Source organism: Athalia rosae, chromosome 5 (assembly GCF_917208135.1).
Source record: "Athalia rosae chromosome 5, iyAthRosa1.1, whole genome shotgun sequence".
Classification (NCBI taxonomy): domain Eukaryota; kingdom Metazoa; phylum Arthropoda; class Insecta; order Hymenoptera; family Athaliidae; genus Athalia; species Athalia rosae.
In genome coordinates, this window is record NC_064030.1 from 6,812 (window position 1) to 30,294 (window position 23,483).

At 39.6% G+C, this 23,483-nt stretch overlaps 1 protein-coding gene and 1 long non-coding RNA gene across 3 annotated transcripts; one reads left to right on the top strand and one right to left on the bottom strand.

The window, feature by feature from the left end:
• The first annotated feature begins 7,923 nt into the window (after positions 1 to 7,923).
• LOC125500909 lies at positions 7,924 to 21,679 on the top strand. 2 transcript variants are annotated; one of them, XR_007278372.1, is made up of 7 exons: positions 7,924 to 8,883; positions 12,470 to 12,630; positions 12,708 to 12,958; positions 13,029 to 13,148; positions 18,023 to 18,183; positions 18,261 to 18,511; positions 18,582 to 18,712. XR_007278372.1 is itself a non-coding variant. In XM_048655096.1 (3 exons), exons 1-3 carry the CDS (start codon positions 18,397 to 18,399, stop codon positions 21,551 to 21,553), a joined length of 435 nt encoding a protein of 144 aa, XP_048511053.1. In that variant the 5' UTR covers positions 18,255 to 18,396; the 3' UTR covers positions 21,554 to 21,679. The 2 variants fall into 2 exon arrangements, 1 of the variants encoding a protein (XP_048511053.1); XM_048655096.1 differs by lacking the exons at positions 7,924 to 8,883; positions 12,470 to 12,630; positions 12,708 to 12,958; positions 13,029 to 13,148; positions 18,023 to 18,183 and adding an exon at positions 21,350 to 21,679 and having other exon boundaries at positions 18,255 to 18,511; positions 18,582 to 18,697.
• LOC125500910 lies at positions 12,153 to 12,832 on the bottom strand. The gene is made up of 3 exons (XR_007278373.1): positions 12,691 to 12,832; positions 12,453 to 12,621; positions 12,153 to 12,356 (listed from the first exon to the last, which is right to left on the bottom strand). It is a non-coding gene; the product is annotated as an uncharacterized LOC125500910 (long non-coding RNA).
• Positions 21,680 to 23,483: the final 1,804 nt, after the last annotated feature.

Consider the following 23,483-nt stretch of genomic DNA (forward strand, 5'->3'; position numbering starts at 1 on the left):
TGTTCAGAATGATCGCGCGCGTTCGGAAACCACTCTTTTACCCTGGAAAACGACTTTTCCACCCTCCAAATCGACCTTTTCCGCTCGGAAACGACTTTTTCGACCCGAAAAACGACTTTTCCGGCTCGAAAAACGCTCCCCCTTGCTCTGAATCGGAATTTTCCGACCCCTGCCTGTTCAGAATGATCGCGCGCGTTCAGAAACCACCCTTTCACCCTCAAAAACGACTTTTCCACCCTCCAAATCGACCTTTTCCGCTCGGAAACGACTTTTTCGACCCGAAAAACGACTTTTCCGGCTCAAAAAACGCTCCTTATTGCTCTAAATCGAAATTTTCCGACCCCTGCCTGTTCGGAATGACCGCGCGCGTTTAGAAACCACCCTTTCACCCTCAAAAACGACTTTTCCACCCTCCAAATCGACCTTTTCCGCTCGGAAACGACTTTTTCGACCCGAAAAACGACTTTTCCGGCTCGAAAAACGCACCCCCTTGCTCTGAATCGGAATTTTCCGACCCCTGCCTGTTCGGAATAATCGCGCGCGTTCAGAAACCACCCTTTCACCCTCAAAAACGACTTTTCCACCCTCCAAATCGACCTCCCCCGCTCGGAAACGACTTTTTCGACCCGAAAAACGACTTATCCGGCTCGAAAAACGCTCCCCCTTGCTCTGAATCGAAATTTTCTGACCCCTGCCTGTTTGGAATGATCGCGCGCGTTCGGAAACCACCCTCTCACTCTGAAAAACGACTTTTTCACCCTCCAAATCGACCTTTTCCGCTCGGAAACAACTTTTTCGACCCGAAAAAACGACTTTTCCGGCTCGAAAAACGCTCCCCCTCGCTCTGAATCGGAATTTTCCGACCCCTGCCTGTTCGGAATGATCGTGCGCGTTCGGAAACCACCCTTTTACCCCGAAAAACCACATTTCCACCCTCCAAATCGACCTATTCCGCTCGAAAACGAATTTTTCGACCCGAAAAACGACTTTTCCGGCTCGAAAAACGCTTCCTCTTGCTTTGTATCAAAATTTTCCGACCCCTGCCTGTTCAGAATCACTGCGCGCGTTCGAAAACCACCTCTCTACTTTAAAAAACGACTTCTTCACCCTCCAAATTGACCTTTTTCGCTCAAAAACGAATTTTTCGACCTGAAAAACCGCTTGTTCGCTTTTAAAAACGACGCTCTTCGCTCTGAATCGGGATTTTGCGACCCACACCGCTCTGGTATTACTGCCCACGTCAGAAAACCACCCCCTCACGCTTCGACAAGACTTTCTCAGCGTTGTATTTGACCTCTCACGCTCAAAAACAAATCTTTCGACCTAAAAAACCGCTTTTCGCTCCTAAAAACGACCCCCTACGCTCCGAATCGGGTTTTTCTGACCCCCGCTATTCCCAAATGGCCGCCACTTTTGAATCTCACGAAAAATCCGAAAGATGGCACTGGCCGCAACTCGTTTTAGTAGTTCACGAAAAGTCCGCCACTTGGCACTAGCTGTATTGGCGAGTGCAGCCACGTGACCAGCAGCGGTGAAATTCAAACATATTTGAAAAAATCAGGGAAAATTGGGAAAAATCGCAAAAAATCAGAAAGATATTGATCCAGGATGACGTCCCATCGGTTCTGGATCACCGACCGATGACGATCAATTGTTCGTAGGTAATATACCCTATGCTGATTTTACCGACTGATATTCATGTGCCGACCGATGACGAGGAATTGTTCGTAGGTAATTTACCCTATGTGGACTTGCGCTGAAATCAGTTCTCGAAAAGTCCATCAGATAGCACTAGTTTTTGTAGTTCCTGAAAATTCCACCACTTAGCGCTAGCTGTATCGGTGAGTGCGCAGACGCGACCAACAGCGGTAAAATTCAAACATAAAAAGTCCCCAAGAAGCCTCGCCATTTGTCCGAGAAAAGTCGAAAATCGAATTTTTTCTCGGTTTTTTGAGCCTAATCTCACATATAATTAGCTCAGAATCCCAAATCTGAGAGCCAAAATCATCTACTCATGCAATCGATCAAGTAATCATCAGTTATTCGCTGTTCGGAGCAGAATAATTGTAAGACATCGATTGGTTTTAGTCGTAGATCCACTTTGGTTCGTCGCAACCCATGCATGGGTCGGAATATTCGAATTTCTCGGTCTTCAAGGGAGCCAAACTGGAGTCAGGTAGCCAGCAGCTAGCGTTTTGTTGTGAGACCTCACCTTCGAAGCTGAGCAGAGGTCACGCCCCACAACATACCGCGCGCCCGTTGCTACCTGATTCCAGCTGAGCTTGGGCACGCACAAAAAGGTGCAATAGTACTTGATTCCTTACAATTTTTTGGTTTTTGGGTTTAAAACGCATAAAGCGTTGCAATGCATTTTTTAAGCGCCAAGTCCGCGTGCGTACGAGCAGCAGCGACGAAACTTGGGTTTTTATTTTACTTCAAATTCCTGAAAAAAAATCTCTCAAAGTTTTTAAAGCGCCTTGCAAGATAGCAAGTCACGCTAGTTATTGTTTTAAGAATGGCCCAATCGGGCATACAAGAAATAACATATATAAACAAATAACATGCGATTCCTCGTCCGCGCGCTATGTACCCGCGCGAGCAGCGTCAGACTTGGAATAATTATGCTAATGGAAATCGAAGAAATGCAATTTTTAATCGCATCCTTCTATTTCAATTAACATTGGGGAGTGGAAATAGGGAAGGTTTGAAAATTTGTGGCGTGGCGGTCGGTGGTCCTCTTCGACGCGACGTCTTCGAGCTCAACGTCCACCTCACTTCCATGCACCACGGCTGGTACGGAGAGCAAAGTGGACGCATTTTGCCCATTCCAAGTGACCAGAAATATTACAGGGAAGAAAAAAACTTAATCTAATTGAATTTGTTTGGTTGGGTTTGTGAACCATTGGAAGTAAAAGCATCTAGTAGATCTCAGCAAAGAGATCTAAAAGACCACACGAAAAGAATTATTATCAAAATATCAAGCAAAATATTGCAAAAAATTAGCTCACGCAATTTGATAAACTCTAGTTAATTGATCACTTGGAATTGCTGTGGAAAGAAAAGTTGCACTTCCGATTTCTTGCCTACCCACTTTGGTCAGCCCACACCCCGCCCAACGGTTAAAACTATGAGTTGCATACTCGCATTCACACTTCACATACATTCCAAATAGAACCCCTTCGCAATGCATGAATTTACCTATACCTGCCTTTCACCTATATTTATCCAAGAAATGATTTTACTGACGAAATCCCCGAATCACACCAGCGCCGGCGCTTCGAACCATTTCATTCACATTCGCTTTGTCAAACTTTTGACAACTGACTCTATGAAAAAAATTAAAGAAAAAAGTCTTTTCAAAGTGTAATTGTGTTCAGGCTGCCCATGCCTCGGCCGAAGCCGTAATTTTGAAGAGGTGTGTGTTTTTTAGGCCGAAATAATTCAAATTTGTATATTTTTAACGAGAAAAGCTTAAGGGCTGTGTGTGTAAGGGAAAAAAATTCCCATGTGTTTATACATCTCATTCAAACCAATCTCACTCACATATCACATTCATTGCCGTGGTCTCTCGTTCAAAAACTCACCATACCTGTTGTGTGGAAAGAAATAGTGCGGGCTGCCCATGCCCTGGCCAAAGCCAAAGAATTTAGTAAATTTTGAAAAGGTGTGTGTTTTTCTGAACCGAAATTTATAATCAACATTGAGAATCTTTGAATGATTTTAGTAACTTGATTTTAGTTCATTCAAATTTTGTAGTACTTTGATAGAATGTCATTAGAATCTTTGAACAATGAATTTAATCAATCTCATATCTATTTGTATACTGACAGTGAGCAAAGAAAGTAAAGGGCTGATAGATTTGTGTGAGGAAAGAAAAATTTATGCATGATTAGACATCCTAGATCTCGTTAATCTAAATTTACTTACTTTATAGGTAATAAGCGCAGACTTAACAATTGAAACTAATAATAACTTAATTCCTAATTATTTATTGTTATTTTTTATATTACTTATAAATATATGTGTTTTGTGTGCATAATATAGGCTTCCATTGCCCCGGCCAAAGCCGTAGTTTATAAATTTTTAAATGTGTGTGGTTTTATCGGCCGAAATTCATTAAACTTCCAGAATCGTGAAATGATTTGAATAACGTGATTCTCATGAATTGAAATACAACAATGTTTCGATAATTTCATTTGAAATCGTATTGGAAAATGGTATAAGCAAAAGAATGAATTTAATTCATATTAATTAAGGGCTTAAAAATGTGTGTGTTTGGGGTAAGGTTTCTTATGACTAATTCTTTTTTTTTTTTTTCTTAATGCTAACAAAAAATAATATAGGTAGTGAAATAATATTTTTCTTCGATCAGGATTCCACTTCGGAAGATGAAACGTTGTCCAAGAATATTCTTATACCTTATTATAAATACCTTAATTATTTTCAAACTTAATTTAAATCTTATTTATTTCCACACTTAATTTATATCTTAATTATTTTCACACTTAATCTATATCCTAATTATTTCTATACTAAATCCAATGTCCGCGGTAGTTTCTTGAAGCTTAATCGGATACTTAAAGTTAACAAGAGAATCAGGGAGGAAAGAAGATGTTGTAAAATATGTTTCCATATCAATCAGTTGGAGTTAATTACTTTGAATGAATGAGAATTGAGAATAACTGAATCGACAAATTTTTTTATCTCCAAAAAATCAATTACGTATTTTTTAATCGCTCGGAGCTGCTGATCATACCTGATTCTCGTCGAGAAAGTGAAACTATGGTAAAGGACCACCATTCGAACGGCCTAATTTTTTTTACTAGTTAGTGATCGACGAAAACGAGATCAATCACTAAAAATTATTATAAAATGCAAGAAAACGCGTTGGTCAATCAAACGATGGTCTTTACCGTTGCCTATGAGCCGCGCACTCTTGCTTACATAAGGTTGGTGGATGATGATTTATTTGAATAGTTCATAGTGTATGAACTATTTGTCAACTGACTAACCAATAGATCAACTAACTGAATAATTTTCCAAAAAAATTCTATATCTGTGACTCTACAAACTGCAAGTGCGCTATGCTCAACGACAACCGAACCTACGATTACCTGAGCTAATAAAATGATTTTAAAATCTAAAAGTACCGCCACGCCACGCGAATTGGGGGAACATACTTATTCTATAAAATACAACGATCCCGATGCCAGCGTTCACCATCGTGTGAGCTGGCAAAGAAATCGAGGAAATCTGACTGCTGGGACTTACCCCACCGCTGCCGGTACCAAAACCGGACCCGAGCTGGTTCCCAAGCTCAGGGGTCTTGGATTTTACCCGGATGTCTCTGCCTCCCTGATGACTATAGCTGTGTAGTAGGTTGAATGTAGAAGATGTAGTACGATGAGAGGTCGATACAATGCTCCTTCGATACTCCCACGAAAAATAGTGCTCTAAAAATGACAAGAAGAGAAAAACATGAATAATAAGAAGAAAGACTCTGTCAAAGAGAAAAAACAGTGGTAGAAAATTGTATTTACCGAAATTCTTCACTTTATACGTGTGGTTGGTGACCAGCCGGACGAGGAGACTTTATTGTAGGTAGTAAAAACTTTTATCTGTAAGACGAAATTTGAATATTTTTGATAAAGTGGATTTCTAATACACAGGCGGTGCGAGTCACAGAATTCGGAGAATGTGACTAGAATTATTAAAATTTGAGGCTCACCAATTCTGCTCGAATGTAGTGAACGGAAATCCGGTTTGAGTAGCTACGGAATCGTTCTCAGCAGTATTGCACGTGCCAGTTAGATTAGTTGCACCGATACGTATAGTATGCCATCGAAGTGCAACAGGCTCTGGGCTCTGTAATGCATAATACCAATACACGAATAAGTATTGCAGTTCCAAATCAAATTGATTCAGATTACAAACCTCACGGCGACAAGGTCGTCTTCGCCATAAAATCACAGCCCGGTATTACGAATACCGAGCAATTATAATCGAATCAAAATTACCAAGCGTCTATTACGCAGCAACTTTACGAGAAATGAAAATTTCGTGAAAAACCGTTGAAAGATTAGGAACTCGATTCTCCGAAACAAGAAATAGTGCACTCTGATTCGAAATATTACATCAACAAACTAAGATATTCTATTGTTGTAACAAATTAAACGTGAAAATAAATCGTAATAAGTAGGGGCATAGTCGCATGATCGACCTTAATTCGACCGTTCGCGATCGAATCGCACTAAGTCGAAACAAAGGCGCCCGCTCGCTGCTCGCTACGAAAATACGTGGCGAAAGATAGAAAAGAAGAGAAGTTAGAACGAACCAGATTGTAGGACAGGAAAGGTGAAGATCCGGGTAGAAGAAGTTCCAGATCTCCATATTGCATTGTGAGTATGCACTTCGAAGAAACTGCAGAGACGCAGATTACTTCGCAGCAGGTCTAGGACCTGTCCATAACTTGTCCATGCCTGTCGGGCCCGGGCAGAGCCATGTAATATCTCAGGTAAAACCATTTTATATTTCAATTCAGTAGATTATTCTTGTCACAATATTAAAATTAATGTTCAAGCTAATTAGTGCGACCTTTAGAATTAGGTATTATGCGATATGGTTAAATTAGTAAGGAGTTATAAGAGCACGAGGCGTACTGTTCGAAATTCGGGAAGCTAATGGCGTCGTAGCTTCGAGACGCTTCGAGACTCCCAGCATGCATTGCTGGTGGGGCTCGCCGCATGGTGGCGTTCCAGTCGAACTCGTTTAACTTTTACCTAACCAACGAATTCAGAACCTAACCGCCTCTTTCGCGCGTTCCACCGTGTTGTAAAAAGCTGAACGAACGCAATAAAAACGATCGCAACTGCTTCAGGTAATATTTCAACAATCAGATATCGATTATAATCTATTCTGGGTTCAATCGTCCTAATTATCACGATTCCTAATTGTTCAATGGGTATTGCTTTGATACTAGATGGAATAATCTCGAAGCTTAGAACGCAGATCGTCGACATTGAAAAACCAATCAATCGCAAAAATGATGGGGTTATCTGACGAATCCGGAGAAATTCACTCATATTCACCAATCCCTACACGGTGCCGGAGGATGGAGAGGTAATTACAACCATCGAGCCAGATTATTGTGAGTATTATTATTACCATTTTTTCTCTCATAAACCGCAAGTTTTTAATACCTCGCCCAACGAAGAGAGTTCGCTGTCCGCTACGGGTGAGAGAAAAATAATATTTTTGAAACAAAATCTTGTATCCCACAAGTTTTTTGCAAATGCAAAAATATAATAAAGTAAATTCATTGCATACGAGCGTTAGTGCAGTAAAGGAAGGCAAAATATGCGTTCTCCGAGGGTGTCGTTTTCAAAGAATAATAATAGCAGTAAAAGAAAAATAATCAAAAAATCGGAGGACATCAAAAGCACCGCAATATTTTCATCGCATTAACGGGGTAAAGTATTAGCCAATAATGTCGGCGCCTATAGTGGCGTGTCCAACGTCGACTTACCCAGCTGTTGCTGTAAAAGCAACACCTTGTTCACCTCAGCTCATATCCCTACACAACTCGTTTAAGGTAGAAGATGGGGAAGAGAATTATGAATGCAAAGGAGAACCTCAAACAAAAATAAACAAACTGAAGACCAAAAAAATAAAGAAGACTCGTTTACTTTGGATAATTTGCATACCATATCTTGCAGCCAACGAGGAACGTATGCATATAACTAGGTACAATTTAACCGGCTAATTAAACAGGTACCGAACGTATTTTAATTACGACATGGCAAGGATCTTCAATATTATTACTCGAGGTGCCGGCGTGCGACTTTCCAACCACACAGGGCTCATCTTCTTCATCATCATCATCGTATCTCTACCAATTGAATTACCCTTAGTACACGGTAAGGCTATACCTCATCAATTATAAATTTTATTAGCGTTATCGTTATTTTTACTTACACCGTAAGGAGTCTCGATTAATAACAATTAATCTTACAATATTTTCGCATCGATATTTTCGTTTTATTTCTATTCCACAAACAGGGAATTTTTTTATCTGTGTACACTTAGGTGAGAGCATTATAATATTGGCAAATTGCCGTATACGCAATACATCTATATAAAGTAACTAACTAAGAGAATCCATGAACGTATATATTTATTTGTATGTACGTAAGACTTATTATATATAAATACCTACATACCTATGTACGTGCGTAAAACGCGGTATACAAGAGATGCGGCTAAGAAACTTTGCGCTTAATTGCCCCCTGCACGTTCATTCCTCGATCCTTGACTTGATGCATGCGATTTTATACTTGTATGTAATACGTACGTATGTACCAGTTCTCTATGTACTCGTGGCGATTATTATACCTACAACCATATACCTAAGCATGTATACCTATATGTATGATACGTACGATAATTCAAAGATTCGCGATCTCGTGGAACTCGTGCAACTCGTGCACGCGAGTTATCATATTTGAATACATAGCGGACGGCGTGAACCATAGTTATGGAGATATTTTGATAACATTAATTATCTTATTAGAAAATAGATGGGTGAATGAATAAAATTACGTTCGTACGGTGTACAATTTACCGGTATATAACTAATTGATTAGGTAATTATTGAGCAATTGGTATATGTATATTTTTTTCTTCCTTTCTCAGGATATACCTAGGACATCAATCGTCGTGTACGGGGCGAATATTATAATTTATCTTTTGATATCAAATACTGTAACACCGCGGTGGTAGACATGTGTTCTAATAATTTCACTGACGTGAATTTACGTTGTAATTATACCATATACGCAAGAAAATGCAAGGCATCAAACCGTCACTCTACATACATCCAACTCGGTATGTCGAATAGAATAATTATATACTATAGTACCTAATTGAAATTGCACCTGTAACAAGCCACGGTATATTTTCCACGTAGATTTCACGTACCATGTATGAAAAACGTAAAAGTGCCATACGATCAATTTTAAAGAATAAAAATTGATTGTATGGCATTTTTCTTATGTATTTTGACCTCAGGAATATATATATTAAACCCAATTGAAACAATGATTGATTTTTTGCTCAAAAATCGAATTTTTTCTTGGTTCTTCAAGAGTAATCTAACATATAATCAGTTTAGAAATCCAAATTTGAAAGCCAGAATCATCTACTCATGCAATCGATCGAGTAATCATCAATTATTCGCTGTTCGAAGCAGAATAATTATAAGACATCGATTGGTTTTAGTCGTAGACCCACATAGATTCGTCGCAATCCATGCATAGGCCGAAATATTCGAGTTTCTGAATTCACCAGCAAACCCAAGCTTAGCTAGAGTCAGAGGTAGCCACGGGCGCGCGGTTTGTTTTGAGGCGTCACCTCTGCTCAGCCCTGAAGGTGACGTCTCACAACAAAGTGCTACCCTGCTGGCTACGCTGACTCCAGCACAGCTCGGACTCCCTCGTAGAACGAGAAATTCGAATATTTCGACCCATGTACGGATTGCGACGAATCACAGTGCGTCTACGACTAAAAATAATCGATATGTCTTATAATTATTCTTCTCTCAACAGCGAATAATTAATGATTATGTGATCGAATGCATGAGTAGATGATTTTGGCTTTCAGATTTGGATTCCTGAGCTGATTATATGTGAGATTAAGCTTGAAGAACCAAAAAAAAATTCGATTTTCGACTTTTTCGGACAAAGGACGAGGTTTTTTGGGGATTTTTGACGGGTCTTGACGTGTTAGGGTGGTTTGTTCACGATTTTTGGCGGTTTTCGATCCAAAGGGGTGGTTCATTGGCGATTTTTTGCTTCTTCTGGAAGAGAGGCAAGGTTTTTTGGCGATCATTGACGATTTACGACCGGAAGATAAGGTTTTCTGGCGATTTTCGGCTTTTCCTACCGGCAGGGCCAGTTTTGAGGTGATATTTTTTCTCAGATTTGGAGCCCGGAAATCCGACTGTGCTCGCGAGAATATTTTGCTCGATTAAATAATCGAGTAAACGCAAATTTTTCACTCAAATGAGCAGAGAAATTGAAATATCTCTGTAGCTTTGAGTCGGAAAAAAATCGGAAAAAATCGCAAAAAATCAGAAAAAAATCGGGAATTAATGTAGGATGACGTACCTTCGGTTCTGGATCACAGGGAACCTCCAGGAAGGCCGGAAAATGCAGTAATTGGCGGATCAATTGAAAAATTGACTCAAAATCGAAAAGAAATCAGGAAAGGAAGGAAGAAATAGAAAATATTCGGTCAACATCTGGAAACAAGTCTAAGGTCGTGTTACTCTAGCTGCAGGGCGTCAAAAACTCACAGGACATGAAGGAAGTCCACCAATTCGTTAAAAATTAGATAAAACTTGAGAAAGATTCAGGAGAAGAGGGGAAAATAATAAATAATGATGACGGAGCAGTAGTTGTATGTATTTTGATCTTGAAAACAAGAATCTTATTACATAATTGAACAACAACTAGGAGCTATCAAGGTATTACAATTTTTTGACTTCTCAAAGCAGTAGAGTACAGCAGTCAATCAATTTAAACAGAGGATTAGTATTAACATCGTTTCTGGGCCCTCAACACGTAGAAGTGCCAAAACTTCAGGAACTAGACTTCATTATTGACTCGTATATCGATAAACGACCAGAGTCTCACAGATACTGCAATCTTGCTAACACAATACAGGATGCGTTTCGAATGTTTCAAAATACCTTATTCTAATACATTTCGAACTTAAGAACATAAATCCGACGAATTAAGTGAGCCACGACTCAAAGCTACAGAGATATTTCAATTTCTCTGCTCATTACAGTGAAAAATTTGCGATTACGATTTGGGAGGAGAAAAATTATAAGACATATCGAGTGGTTTTAGTCGTAGACCCACTTTGATTCGTCGCGATCCATGCATGCGTCGGAATATTCGAATTTCTCGGTCTACAAGGGACCTAAACTGGAGTCAGCGTAGCCAGCAGCTAGCGTTTTGTTGTGAGACCTCACCTTCAAAGCTGAGCAGAGGTCACGCCCCACAACATACCGCGCGCCCGTGGCTACCTGACTCCAGTTTGGTCCCCTTGTAGACCGAGAAATTCGAATATTTCGGCCTATGCATGGATTGCGACGAATCTATGTGGGTCTACGACTAAAACCAATCGATGTCTTATAATTATTCTGCTTCGAACAGCGAATAATTGATGATTACTCGATCGATTGCATGAGTAGATGATTTTGGCTTTTAAATTTGGATTCCTGAACTGATTATACGTGAGATTACCCTTGAGAAGCCAAAAAAAAATTCGATTTTTTAGCAAAAAATTAATCATTGTTTTGATTGGGTTTAATATGCTTTTCTTACGTATTTTGATCTCAGGAATCCGAATCTGAAAGAAAAATTGGTTTTTCAGTCTATATTGATGTAATTTGAGTTCAGGAATCCGAATCTGGAACAAAGATTGATCTATCTCAAAAAATGACCGAGTTATCCCCATTTTTTCGCATTTTTTTTCAAAAATTTGAGCATATCTATAAGGGGAAAAATCGTAGCTCAAATTGGCCAACGGATCCGTGTTCCTGAGGTCAAAATACATAAGAAAAATGCCATACAATCAATTTTTATTCTTTAAAATTGATCGTATGGCACTTTTCTTATGTATTTTGACCTCAGGAATATATATATTAAACCCAATTAAAACAATGATTTATTTTTTGCTCAAAAATCGAATTTTTTTTTTGGTTCTTCAAGAGTAATCTCACATATAATGTGCTCCGAAATCCAAATTTGAAAGCCAAAATATTCTACTCATGCAATCGATCGAGTAATCATCAATTATTCGCTGTTTGAAGCAGAATAATTATAAGAAATCGATTGGTTTTAGTCGTAGACCCACATAGATTCGTCGCAATCCATGCATAGGCCGAAATATTCGAATTTCTGAATTCACCAGCAAACCCAAGCTTAGCTAGAGTCAGAGGTAGCCACGGGCGCGCGGTTTGTTTTGAGGCGTCACCTCTGCTCAGCCCTGAAGGTGACGTCTCACAACAAAGTGCTACCCTGCTGGCTACGCTGACTCGAGCACAGCTCGGACTCCCTCGTAGACCGAGAAATTCGAATATTTCGACCCATGCATGGATTGCGACGAATCACAGTGCGTCTACGACTAAAAATAATCGATATGTCTTATAATTTTTGTGCTCCCAACAGCGAATAATTGATGAATAATTAGCTTATTAATCGACCGGTCGTTAGATAAATTGGACTTGAATTTGTCGAGTCAATTGTGCCACGACCCGAAACCATCGGAATATCTTGATATTGCTACGTCTGCAACAAACGATTGGCTTATTAATCGACCGGTCGTTGGATAAATTAAATTAGGAAGCAGTTGTGGATTCTCAAACTCAAAATACATGACGATACCTATATTACGGCTTCAGGAAAACGAGCGTGTCGACTGGACCGAGCAATTCCTGATACTCGTCGAGAGATCTCCATTTTTCCGTTCGGAAATGCGACAAAATGGACAACACGTGCGAAGTTCTGTCAAAGAGCAGCATCGCAAATCGGACGGAGAACCCCAACGATTTTTCTGAAACAAGTACAAGTATTAAAATGTTTATAGATTACCGGATGCTGGAGGAACCAGAAACTAACAAACCTGCATTTTTCATTTAGACGCTGTATCCATATTAGAATAAGACTGACACGTAACTTCGCAGTTGCTTGGATTTATTGTCCAGGCCCGAAAATTGCAAATACCTGAAGACTGTAGCCTCTGATCCTCTGGGTTTTTTCCGTGTCGAGACCAAGAATGCAATTACCTGGACAAAGGAGTAAATTCAATGACATGTCATCATTAGTATTCGTCAACATCAGGGTTGTGTTCAACTTCGATTTAAAGAACATGCTCCGATGGAACGTCAAGGGTGTGTCACGAGTTTTTGATCAGTAAGTTATCAGATCTGATACCGACCGATGACGATGAATTGTTCGTAGGAAATATACCCTATGCGGATTCGCCGACCGATATCCATGGACCGACCGATGACGATGAATTGTTCGTAGCTAATTTACCCTATGCGGAGTTGCCGACCGATGACGATAAATTGTTCGTAGGTAACTTACCCCATGTGGACTTGCGCTGAAATCAGTTTTTGAAAAGTCCATCAGATGGCACTAGTTTTTGTAGTTCACGAAAATTCCGCGACTTAGCGCTAGCTGTATCGGCGAGTGCGCAGACGTGACCAACAGCGGTGAAATTCAAACATAACATATCCCCGAAATAAAGAATCCCCAAAAAACCTCGCCCTTTGTCCGAAAAAAGTCGAAAATCGAATTTTTTTTCGGTTTTTTGAGCTTCATCTTATATATAATCAGCTCAGGGGTCCAAGTTTAAAAGCCAAAATCATCTACTCATGCAATCGATCGAGTCATCATCAATTATTCGCTGTTCGAAGCAGAATAATTATAAGACATCGATTGGTTTTAGTCGTAGACCCACTTTGATTCGTCGCAATCCATGCATGGGTCGAAATATTCGAATTTCTCGGTCTACAAGGGACCTAAACTGGAGTCAGCGTAGCCAGCAGCTAGCGTTTTGTTGTGAGACGTCACCTTCGGGGCTGAGCAGAGGTCACGCCCCACAACATACCGCGCGCCCGTGGCTACCTGATTCCAGCTGAGCTTTGGCTCCCTCGTAGACCAAGAAATTCAAATATTTCGACCCATGCACGAATTGCGACGAATCAAAGTGGGTCTACGACTGAAACCAATCGATGTCTTATAATTATTCTGCTTCGAACAGCGAATAATTGATGATTACTCGATCGATTGCATGAGTAGATGATTCTGGCTTTCAAATTTGGATTTCTAAACTGATTATATGTTAGATTACTCTTGAAGAACCAAGAAAAAATTCGATTTTTGAGCAAAAAAAAAAATCTTTTTTTTAATTGGGTCAATCATGCTTTTCTCACGTATTTTGCACTAAGAACTCCGAATTTGCAAGAGATATGGATCTATCTCTGGAATTGACCAAGTTATCGCCAATTCTCAGCTTTTTGGGGTCAAAAATGAAAAATCGATTTTTTAGACTATCGTAATGTAATTTGAGTTGAGGAATCCGAATCCGGAGGAAAATTTGATTTATCTTCAAAAATAACTGAGTTATCCTCATTTTTTTTGCATTTTTCGGTACAAATTTGAGGATATCTCGAAGGGAAAAAATCGTAGCTTAATTCGGACAATGAATTCGTGTTTCTGAGGTCGAAATATATACAAAAGAATGCCATACCATCCCATTCAGACGATCAAAAATTTTAGTCGAAATTTGAAAAAATCGCAAGGGGTACCTCTTGAAAAAATCTCGGATTTTGGCCAAAAGCTTTGATTTCTTGAGAATTGAAAGTATGGCGCTTTTTTTCATGAATTTTGACCTCAGGAACACGAATCCGTTGTCAAAATTAGGCGGCGATTCTTTCCCTCCGAGATATCCTCTAATTGATGCCAAAAAACGCACAAAAATGCGGACAATTCAGTCAATTTGAGAGATAGTTCAATTTTCCTCCCAGATTCGGATTCCTGAAATCAAAATACGTGAGACAAGCATGATGAACCCAATTCAAGACAATGATTCATGTTTTTCTCAGCAATCGAATTTTTTTTTTGGTTCTTCGAGAGTTATCTCACATAAAATCAGCTCAGGAATCCAAATCTGAAAGCCAGAATCATCTACTCATGCAATCGATCGAGTAATCATCAATTATTCGGTATTGGGAGCAGAAAAATTATAAGACATATTGAGTGGTTCTAGTCGTAGACCCACTTTGATTTTTGGCAATCCATGCATGCGTCGAAATATTCGAATTTCCGAATTCACCAGCAAACCCAAGCTTAGCTAGAGTCAGGTAGCCACGTGCGCGCGGTTTGTTTTGAGGCGTCACCTCTGCTTAGCCCTGAAGGTGACGTCTCACAACAACGTGCTACCCTGCTGGCTACGCTGACTCCAGCACAGCTCGGGCTCCCTCGTAGACCGAGAAGTTCGAATATTTCGACTCAACGAATCAAAGTGGGTCTACGACTAAAACCACTCGATATGTCTTATAATTATTCTTCTCTCAACAGCGGATAATTAATGATTATTTGATCGAATGCATGAGTAGATGATTTTAGCTTTCAGATTTGGATTCCTGAGCTGATTATATGTGAGATTAAGCTTGAAGAACCGAAAAAAAATTCGATTTTCGACTTTTTCGGACAAAGGACGAGGTTTTTTGGGGATTTTTGACGGGTCTTGACGTGTTAGGGTGGTTTGTTCACGATTTTTGGCGGTTTTCGATCCAAAGGGGTGGTTCATTGGCGATTTTTTGCTTCTTCTGGAAGAGAGGCAAGGTTTTTTGGCGATCATTGACGATTTACGACCGGAAGATAAGGTTTTCTGGCGATTTTCGGCTTTTCCTACCGGCAGGGCCAGTTTTGAGGTGATATTTTTTCTCAGATTTGGAGCCCGGAAATCCGACTGTGCTCGCGAGAATATTTTGCTCGATTAAATAATCGAGTAAACGCAAATTTTTCACTCAAATGAGCAGAGAAATTGAAATATCTCTGTAGCTTTGAGTCGGAAAAAAATCGGAAAAAATCGCAAAAAATCAGAAAAAAATCGGGAATTAATGTAGGATGACGTACCTTCGGTTCTGGATCACAGGGAACCTCCAGGAAGGCCGGAAAATGCAGTAATTGGCGGATCAATTGAAAAATTGACTCAAAATCGAAAAGAAATCAGGAAAGGAAGGAAGAAATAGAAAATATTCGGTCAACATCTGGAAACAAGTCTAAGGTCGTGTTACTCTAGCTGCAGGGCGTCAAAAACTCACAGGACATGAAGGAAGTCCACCAATTCGTTAAAAATTAGATAAAACTTGAGAAAGATTCAGGAGAAGAGGGGAAAATAATAAATAATGATGACGGAGCAGTAGTTGTATGTATTTTGATCTTGAAAACAAGAATCTTATTACATAATTGAACAACAACTAGGAGCTATCAAGGTATTACAATTTTTTGACTTCTCAAAGCAGTAGAGTACAGCAGTCAATCAATTTAAACAGAGGATTAGTATTAACATCGTTTCTGGGCCCTCAACACGTAGAAGTGCCAAAACTTCAGGAACTAGACTTCATTATTGACTCGTATATCGATAAACGACCAGAGTCTCACAGATACTGCAATCTTGCTAACACAATACAGGATGCGTTTCGAATGTTTCAAAATACCTTATTCTAATACATTTCGAACTTAAGAACATAAATCCGACGAATTAAGTGAGCCACGACTCAAAGCTACAGAGATATTTCAATTTCTCTGCTCATTACAGTGAAAAATTTGCGATTACGATTTGGGAGGAGAAAAATTATAAGACATATCGAGTGGTTTTAGTCGTAGACCCACTTTGATTCGTCGCGATCCATGCATGCGTCGGAATATTCGAATTTCTCGGTCTACAAGGGACCTAAACTGGAGTCAGCGTAGCCAGCAGCTAGCGTTTTGTTGTGAGACCTCACCTTCAAAGCTGAGCAGAGGTCACGCCCCACAACATACCGCGCGCCCGTGGCTACCTGACTCCAGTTTGGTCCCCTTGTAGACCGAGAAATTCGAATATTTCGGCCTATGCATGGATTGCGACGAATCTATGTGGGTCTACGACTAAAACCAATCGATGTCTTATAATTATTCTGCTTCGAACAGCGAATAATTGATGATTACTCGATCGATTGCATGAGTAGATGATTTTGGCTTTTAAATTTGGATTCCTGAACTGATTATACGTGAGATTACCCTTGAGAAGCCAAAAAAAAATTCGATTTTTTAGCAAAAAATTAATCATTGTTTTGATTGGGTTTAATATGCTTTTCTTACGTATTTTGATCTCAGGAATCCGAATCTGAAAGAAAAATTGGTTTTTCAGTCTATATTGATGTAATTTGAGTTCAGGAATCCGAATCTGGAACAAAGATTGATCTATCTCAAAAAATGACCGAGTTATCCCCATTTTTTCGCATTTTTTTTCAAAAATTTGAGCATATCTATAAGGGGAAAAATCGTAGCTCAAATTGGCCAACGGATCCGTGTTCCTGAGGTCAAAATACATAAGAAAAATGCCATACAATCAATTTTTATTCTTTAAAATTGATCGTATGGCACTTTTCTTATGTATTTTGACCTCAGGAATATATATATTAAACCCAATTAAAACAATGATTTATTTTTTGCTCAAAAATCGAATTTTTTTTTTGGTTCTTCAAGAGTAATCTCACATATAATGTGCTCCGAAATCCAAATTTGAAAGCCAAAATATTCTACTCATGCAATCGATCGAGTAATCATCAATTATTCGCTGTTTGAAGCAGAATAATTATAAGAAATCGATTGGTTTTAGTCGTAGACCCACATAGATTCGTCGCAATCCATGCATAGGCCGAAATATTCGAATTTCTGAATTCACCAGCAAACCCAAGCTTAGCTAGAGTCAGAGGTAGCCACGGGCGCGCGGTTTGTTTTGAGGCGTCACCTCTGCTCAGCCCTGAAGGTGACGTCTCACAACAAAGTGCTACCCTGCTGGCTACGCTGACTCGAGCACAGCTCGGACTCCCTCGTAGACCGAGAAATTCGAATATTTCGACCCATGCATGGATTGCGACGAATCACAGTGCGTCTACGACTAAAAATAATCGATATGTCTTATAATTTTTGTGCTCCCAACAGCGAATAATTGATGAATAATTAGCTTATTAATCGACCGGTCGTTAGATAAATTGGACTTGAATTTGTCGAGTCAATTGTGCCACGACCCGAAACCATCGGAATATCTTGATATTGCTACGTCTGCAACAAACGATTGGCTTATTAATCGACCGGTCGTTGGATAAATTAAATTAGGAAGCAGTTGTGGATTCTCAAACTCAAAATACATGACGATACCTATATTACGGCTTCAGGAAAACGAGCGTGTCGACTGGACCGAGCAATTCCTGATACTCGTCGAGAGATCTCCATTTTTCCGTTCGGAAATGCGACAAAATGGACAACACGTGCGAAGTTCTGTCAAAGAGCAGCATCGCAAATCGGACGGAGAACCCCAACGATTTTTCTGAAACAAGTACAAGTATTAAAATGTTTATAGATTACCGGATGCTGGAGGAACCAGAAACTAACAAACCTGCATTTTTCATTTAGACGCTGTATCCATATTAGAATAAGACTGACACGTAACTTCGCAGTTGCTTGGATTTATTGTCCAGGCCCGAAAATTGCAAATACCTGAAGACTGTAGCCTCTGATCCTCTGGGTTTTTTCCGTGTCGAGACCAAGAATGCAATTACCTGGACAAAGGAGTAAATTCAATGACATGTCATCATTAGTATTCGTCAACATCAGGGTTGTGTTCAACTTCGATTTAAAGAACATGCTCCGATGGAACGTCAAGGGTGTGTCACGAGTTTTTGATCAGTAAGTTATCAGATCTGATACCGACCGATGACGATGAATTGTTCGTAGGAAATATACCCTATGCGGATTCGCCGACCGATATCCATGGACCGACCGATGACGATGAATTGTTCGTAGCTAATTTACCCTATGCGGAGTTGCCGACCGATGACGATAAATTGTTCGTAGGTAACTTACCCCATGTGGACTTGCGCTGAAATCAGTTTTTGAAAAGTCCATCAGATGGCACTAGTTTTTGTAGTTCACGAAAATTCCGCGACTTAGCGCTAGCTGTATCGGCGAGTGCGCAGACGTGACCAACAGCGGTGAAATTCAAACATAACATATCCCCGAAATAAAGAATCCCCAAAAAACCTCGCCCTTTGTCCGAAAAAAGTCGAAAATCGAATTTTTTTTCGGTTTTTTGAGCTTCATCTTATATATAATCAGCTCAGGGGTCCAAGTTTAAAAGCCAAAATCATCTACTCATGCAATCGATCGAGTCATCATCAATTATTCGCTGTTCGAAGCAGAATAATTATAAGACATCGATTGGTTTTAGTCGTAGACCCACTTTGATTCGTCGCAATCCATGCATGGGTCGAAATATTCGAATTTCTCGGTCTACAAGGGACCTAAACTGGAGTCAGCGTAGCCAGCAGCTAGCGTTTTGTTGTGAGACGTCACCTTCGGGGCTGAGCAGAGGTCACGCCCCACAACATACCGCGCGCCCGTGGCTACCTGATTCCAGCTGAGCTTTGGCTCCCTCGTAGACCAAGAAATTCAAATATTTCGACCCATGCACGAATTGCGACGAATCAAAGTGGGTCTACGACTGAAACCAATCGATGTCTTATAATTATTCTGCTTCGAACAGCGAATAATTGATGATTACTCGATCGATTGCATGAGTAGATGATTCTGGCTTTCAAATTTGGATTTCTAAACTGATTATATGTTAGATTACTCTTGAAGAACCAAGAAAAAATTCGATTTTTGAGCAAAAAAAAAAATCTTTTTTTTAATTGGGTCAATCATGCTTTTCTCACGTATTTTGCACTAAGAACTCCGAATTTGCAAGAGATATGGATCTATCTCTGGAATTGACCAAGTTATCGCCAATTCTCAGCTTTTTGGGGTCAAAAATGAAAAATCGATTTTTTAGACTATCGTAATGTAATTTGAGTTGAGGAATCCGAATCCGGAGGAAAATTTGATTTATCTTCAAAAATAACTGAGTTATCCTCATTTTTTTTGCATTTTTCGGTACAAATTTGAGGATATCTCGAAGGGAAAAAATCGTAGCTTAATTCGGACAATGAATTCGTGTTTCTGAGGTCGAAATATATACAAAAGAATGCCATACCATCCCATTCAGACGATCAAAAATTTTAGTCGAAATTTGAAAAAATCGCAAGGGGTACCTCTTGAAAAAATCTCGGATTTTGGCCAAAAGCTTTGATTTCTTGAGAATTGAAAGTATGGCGCTTTTTTTCATGAATTTTGACCTCAGGAACACGAATCCGTTGTCAAAATTAGGCGGCGATTCTTTCCCTCCGAGATATCCTCTAATTCAGCGGTGCCCAACCTACGGCCCGCGGGCCGGATCCGGCCCGCGAAGAAGCTCAATCCGGCCCGCGAGCTCCTAGTCGTATATTCGTAAATTATTGCCCAAATACCGCGTATTTTTTAAATTTATTAAAGTATTTTCTGTGAATTTTATTAATTACAATATTTCTGATATTGTTATATGTATTTTATGATTTACATTAAATTCTAAAAATAAATTAAAAAACGCAAAATTTTCATAAAATTTATAAATATTTAAAAAAAATGATTCACCACAAACATATTCGTGAATTCATTTAAAATGTTGAATTTTTTTCAAAGATGTTACTAAGATATGTAATTATAAAGAATCCGGCCCGCGAAATCGTATGTCATGATGAATCCGGCCCACGGACAAAAAAAGATTGGGCAACCCTGCTCTAATTGATGCCAAAAAACGCACAAAAATGCGGACAATTCAGTCAATTTGAGAGATAGTTCAATTTTCCTCCCAGATTCGGATTCCTGAAATCAAAATACGTGAGACAAGCATGATGAACCCAATTCAAGACAATGATTCATGTTTTTCTCAGCAATCGAATTTTTTTTTTGGTTCTTCGAGAGTTATCTCACATAAAATCAGCTCAGGAATCCAAATCTGAAAGCCAGAATCATCTACTCATGCAATCGATCGAGTAATCATCAATTATTCGGTATTGGGAGCAGAAAAATTATAAGACATATTGAGTGGTTCTAGTCGTAGACCCACTTTGATTTTTGGCAATCCATGCATGCGTCGAAATATTCGAATTTCCGAATTCACCAGCAAACCCAAGCTTAGCTAGAGTCAGGTAGCCACGTGCGCGCGGTTTGTTTTGAGGCGTCACCTCTGCTTAGCCCTGAAGGTGACGTCTCACAACAACGTGCTACCCTGCTGGCTACGCTGACTCCAGCACAGCTCGGGCTCCCTCGTAGACCGAGAAGTTCGAATATTTCGACTCAACGAATCAAAGTGGGTCTACGACTAAAACCACTCGATATGTCTTATAATTATTCTTCTCTCAACAGCGGATAATTAATGATTATTTGATCGAATGCATGAGTAGATGATTTTAGCTTTCAGATTTGGATTCCTGAGCTGATTATATGTGAGATTAAGCTTGAAGAACCGAAAAAAAATTCGATTTTCGACTTTTTCGGACAAAGGACGAGGTTTTTTGGGGATTTTTGACGGGTCTTGACGTGTTAGGGTGGTTTGTTCACGATTTTTGGCGGTTTTCGATCCAAAGGGGTGGTTCATTGGCGATTTTTTGCTTCTTCTGGAAGAGAGGCAAGGTTTTTTGGCGATCATTGACGATTTACGACCGGAAGATAAGGTTTTCTGGCGATTTTCGGCTTTTCCTACCGGCAGGGCCAGTTTTGAGGTGATATTTTTTCTCAGATTTGGAGCCCGGAAATCCGACTGTGCTCGCGAGAATATTTTGCTCGATTAAATAATCGAGTAAACGCAAATTTTTCACTCAAATGAGCAGAGAAATTGAAATATCTCTGTAGCTTTGAGTCGGAAAAAAATCGGAAAAAATCGCAAAAAATCAGAAAAAAATCGGGAATTAATGTAGGATGACGTACCTTCGGTTCTGGATCACAGGGAACCTCCAGGAAGGCCGGAAAATGCAGTAATTGGCGGATCAATTGAAAAATTGACTCAAAATCGAAAAGAAATCAGGAAAGGAAGGAAGAAATAGAAAATATTCGGTCAACATCTGGAAACAAGTCTAAGGTCGTGTTACTCTAGCTGCAGGGCGTCAAAAACTCACAGGACATGAAGGAAGTCCACCAATTCGTTAAAAATTAGACAAAACTTGAGAAAGATTCAGGAGAAGAGGGGAAAATAATAAATAATGATGACGCAGCGGTAGTTGTATGTATTTTGATCTTGAAAACAAGAATCTGATTACATAATTGAACAACCACTAGGAGCTATCAAGGTATTACAATTTTTTGACTTCTCAAAGCAGTAGAGTACAGCAGTCAATCAATTTAAACAGAGGATTAGTATTTCCATCGTTTCTGAGCCTCAAATATCTGGAAAAGCCGGAACTTGAGGAACTAGAGTTCATCATTGACTCTGAAATCAATAGAAGCAAAGACCAGAGTCTCAGCGATTCTGCAGTCTTGCTAGCATGATACAGCATATGTTTCAAATGTTTTAAACTAACTTATTCTGAGATTTTCGAACTTGAGAACATAAATCCGTCGAATTAAGCGAGCCACGACTTAAAGCTACAGAGTTAATTAAATTTCTCTGCTCATTACAGTGGAAAATTTTGCTATCACTCGATCAATTCGATAAGCAAGACATTTTGGCGAGCACAGTCGGATTTCTGGACTCAAAATGAGTAAGAAACCAAAGCGCAGAATATCAATCGTACTTTCTCGACCCGAAGGAGCTGTATTCTTCGCTTTCCAAATGTCCGGAACAATCTTATTTTCATGTAGTTTGTTTGCAGCGACTCAGATCCGTCGACTCAATCAAGACACAACTCGGAACCATCGAAATATCTTGATATATCTACGTTCCGCAACAAAGAATCAGCTTATTAATCGACCGGTCGTTGGATAAATTGAGTTAAGTAGCAGCTGTGGATTCTCAAACACGAAATAAATGACGATACCTATATTACGGCCTCAGAAACACGAGCGTGTCGACTGGACCGAGCAATTCCGGATACGCGTCGAGAGATCTCCATTTTTTCGCTCGGAAATGCGAAAAAATGGCCATAGCGTGCAAAGTTCAGTCAGAGAACAGCATTTGTTCCTGAAACAAGTATGAATATTCCAATGTTTATAGATTTCCACATGCTGGAGGAGCCAGAAGCCGACAAACCTGCATTTTCCAACCAGACGTTGCATCTATATTCAAATAAATTTGACAAGTAGTTTCGCTGTTGCTTGAATCTATTGTCCATCCCAAAAATTGCACATGCCTGAAGACTGTCGCCTCTGATCGTCTGACTGTTTCCCATTTCGAGACCAAGAATGCAATTACCTGAATAAAGGAATATTTACAATTACATGTCATCATTAGTATTCGTAAACGTCAGGGTTGTGTTCGACTTTGATTTAGAGGCTATGCTCCGATGAAACGTCAAAGGTGTGTCACGAGTTTTTAATTAGTGAGTTTTTAGCAATTGTGTCAATAGCTATACGTTTTTTCACTGGACTGATGAAACTAGAAGGTATTATAATTGATCCAACCCATTGCGAACTGTCATCAATTCTCTCCTATTCTTCCAATTTCCTCATGAACTATTTAATCACCTTAGCTGCCAACAAACAGTGTCATCAATCACCTGGGAAATTCTGTATACCGATTCTTCTGAAACAAATATAGAACATTCCAATGTACAGAGATTTCCACAT

Excerpts from the sequence above, each read along its gene's own strand:
- LOC125500909 (XM_048655096.1), top strand. The coding sequence starts at position 18,397 with ATGCAATTACCTGGACAAAGGAGTAAATTCAATGACATGTCATCATTA. Across the intron at positions 18,512-18,581 it reads GCTCCGATGGAACGTCAAGG|GAAATATACCCTATGCGGAT; the intron begins GTGTGTCACGAG and ends AATTGTTCGTAG. Across the intron at positions 18,698-21,349 it reads CCGATGACGATAAATTGTTC|GGGTGGTTCATTGGCGATTT; the intron begins GTAGGTAACTTA and ends TTCGATCCAAAG.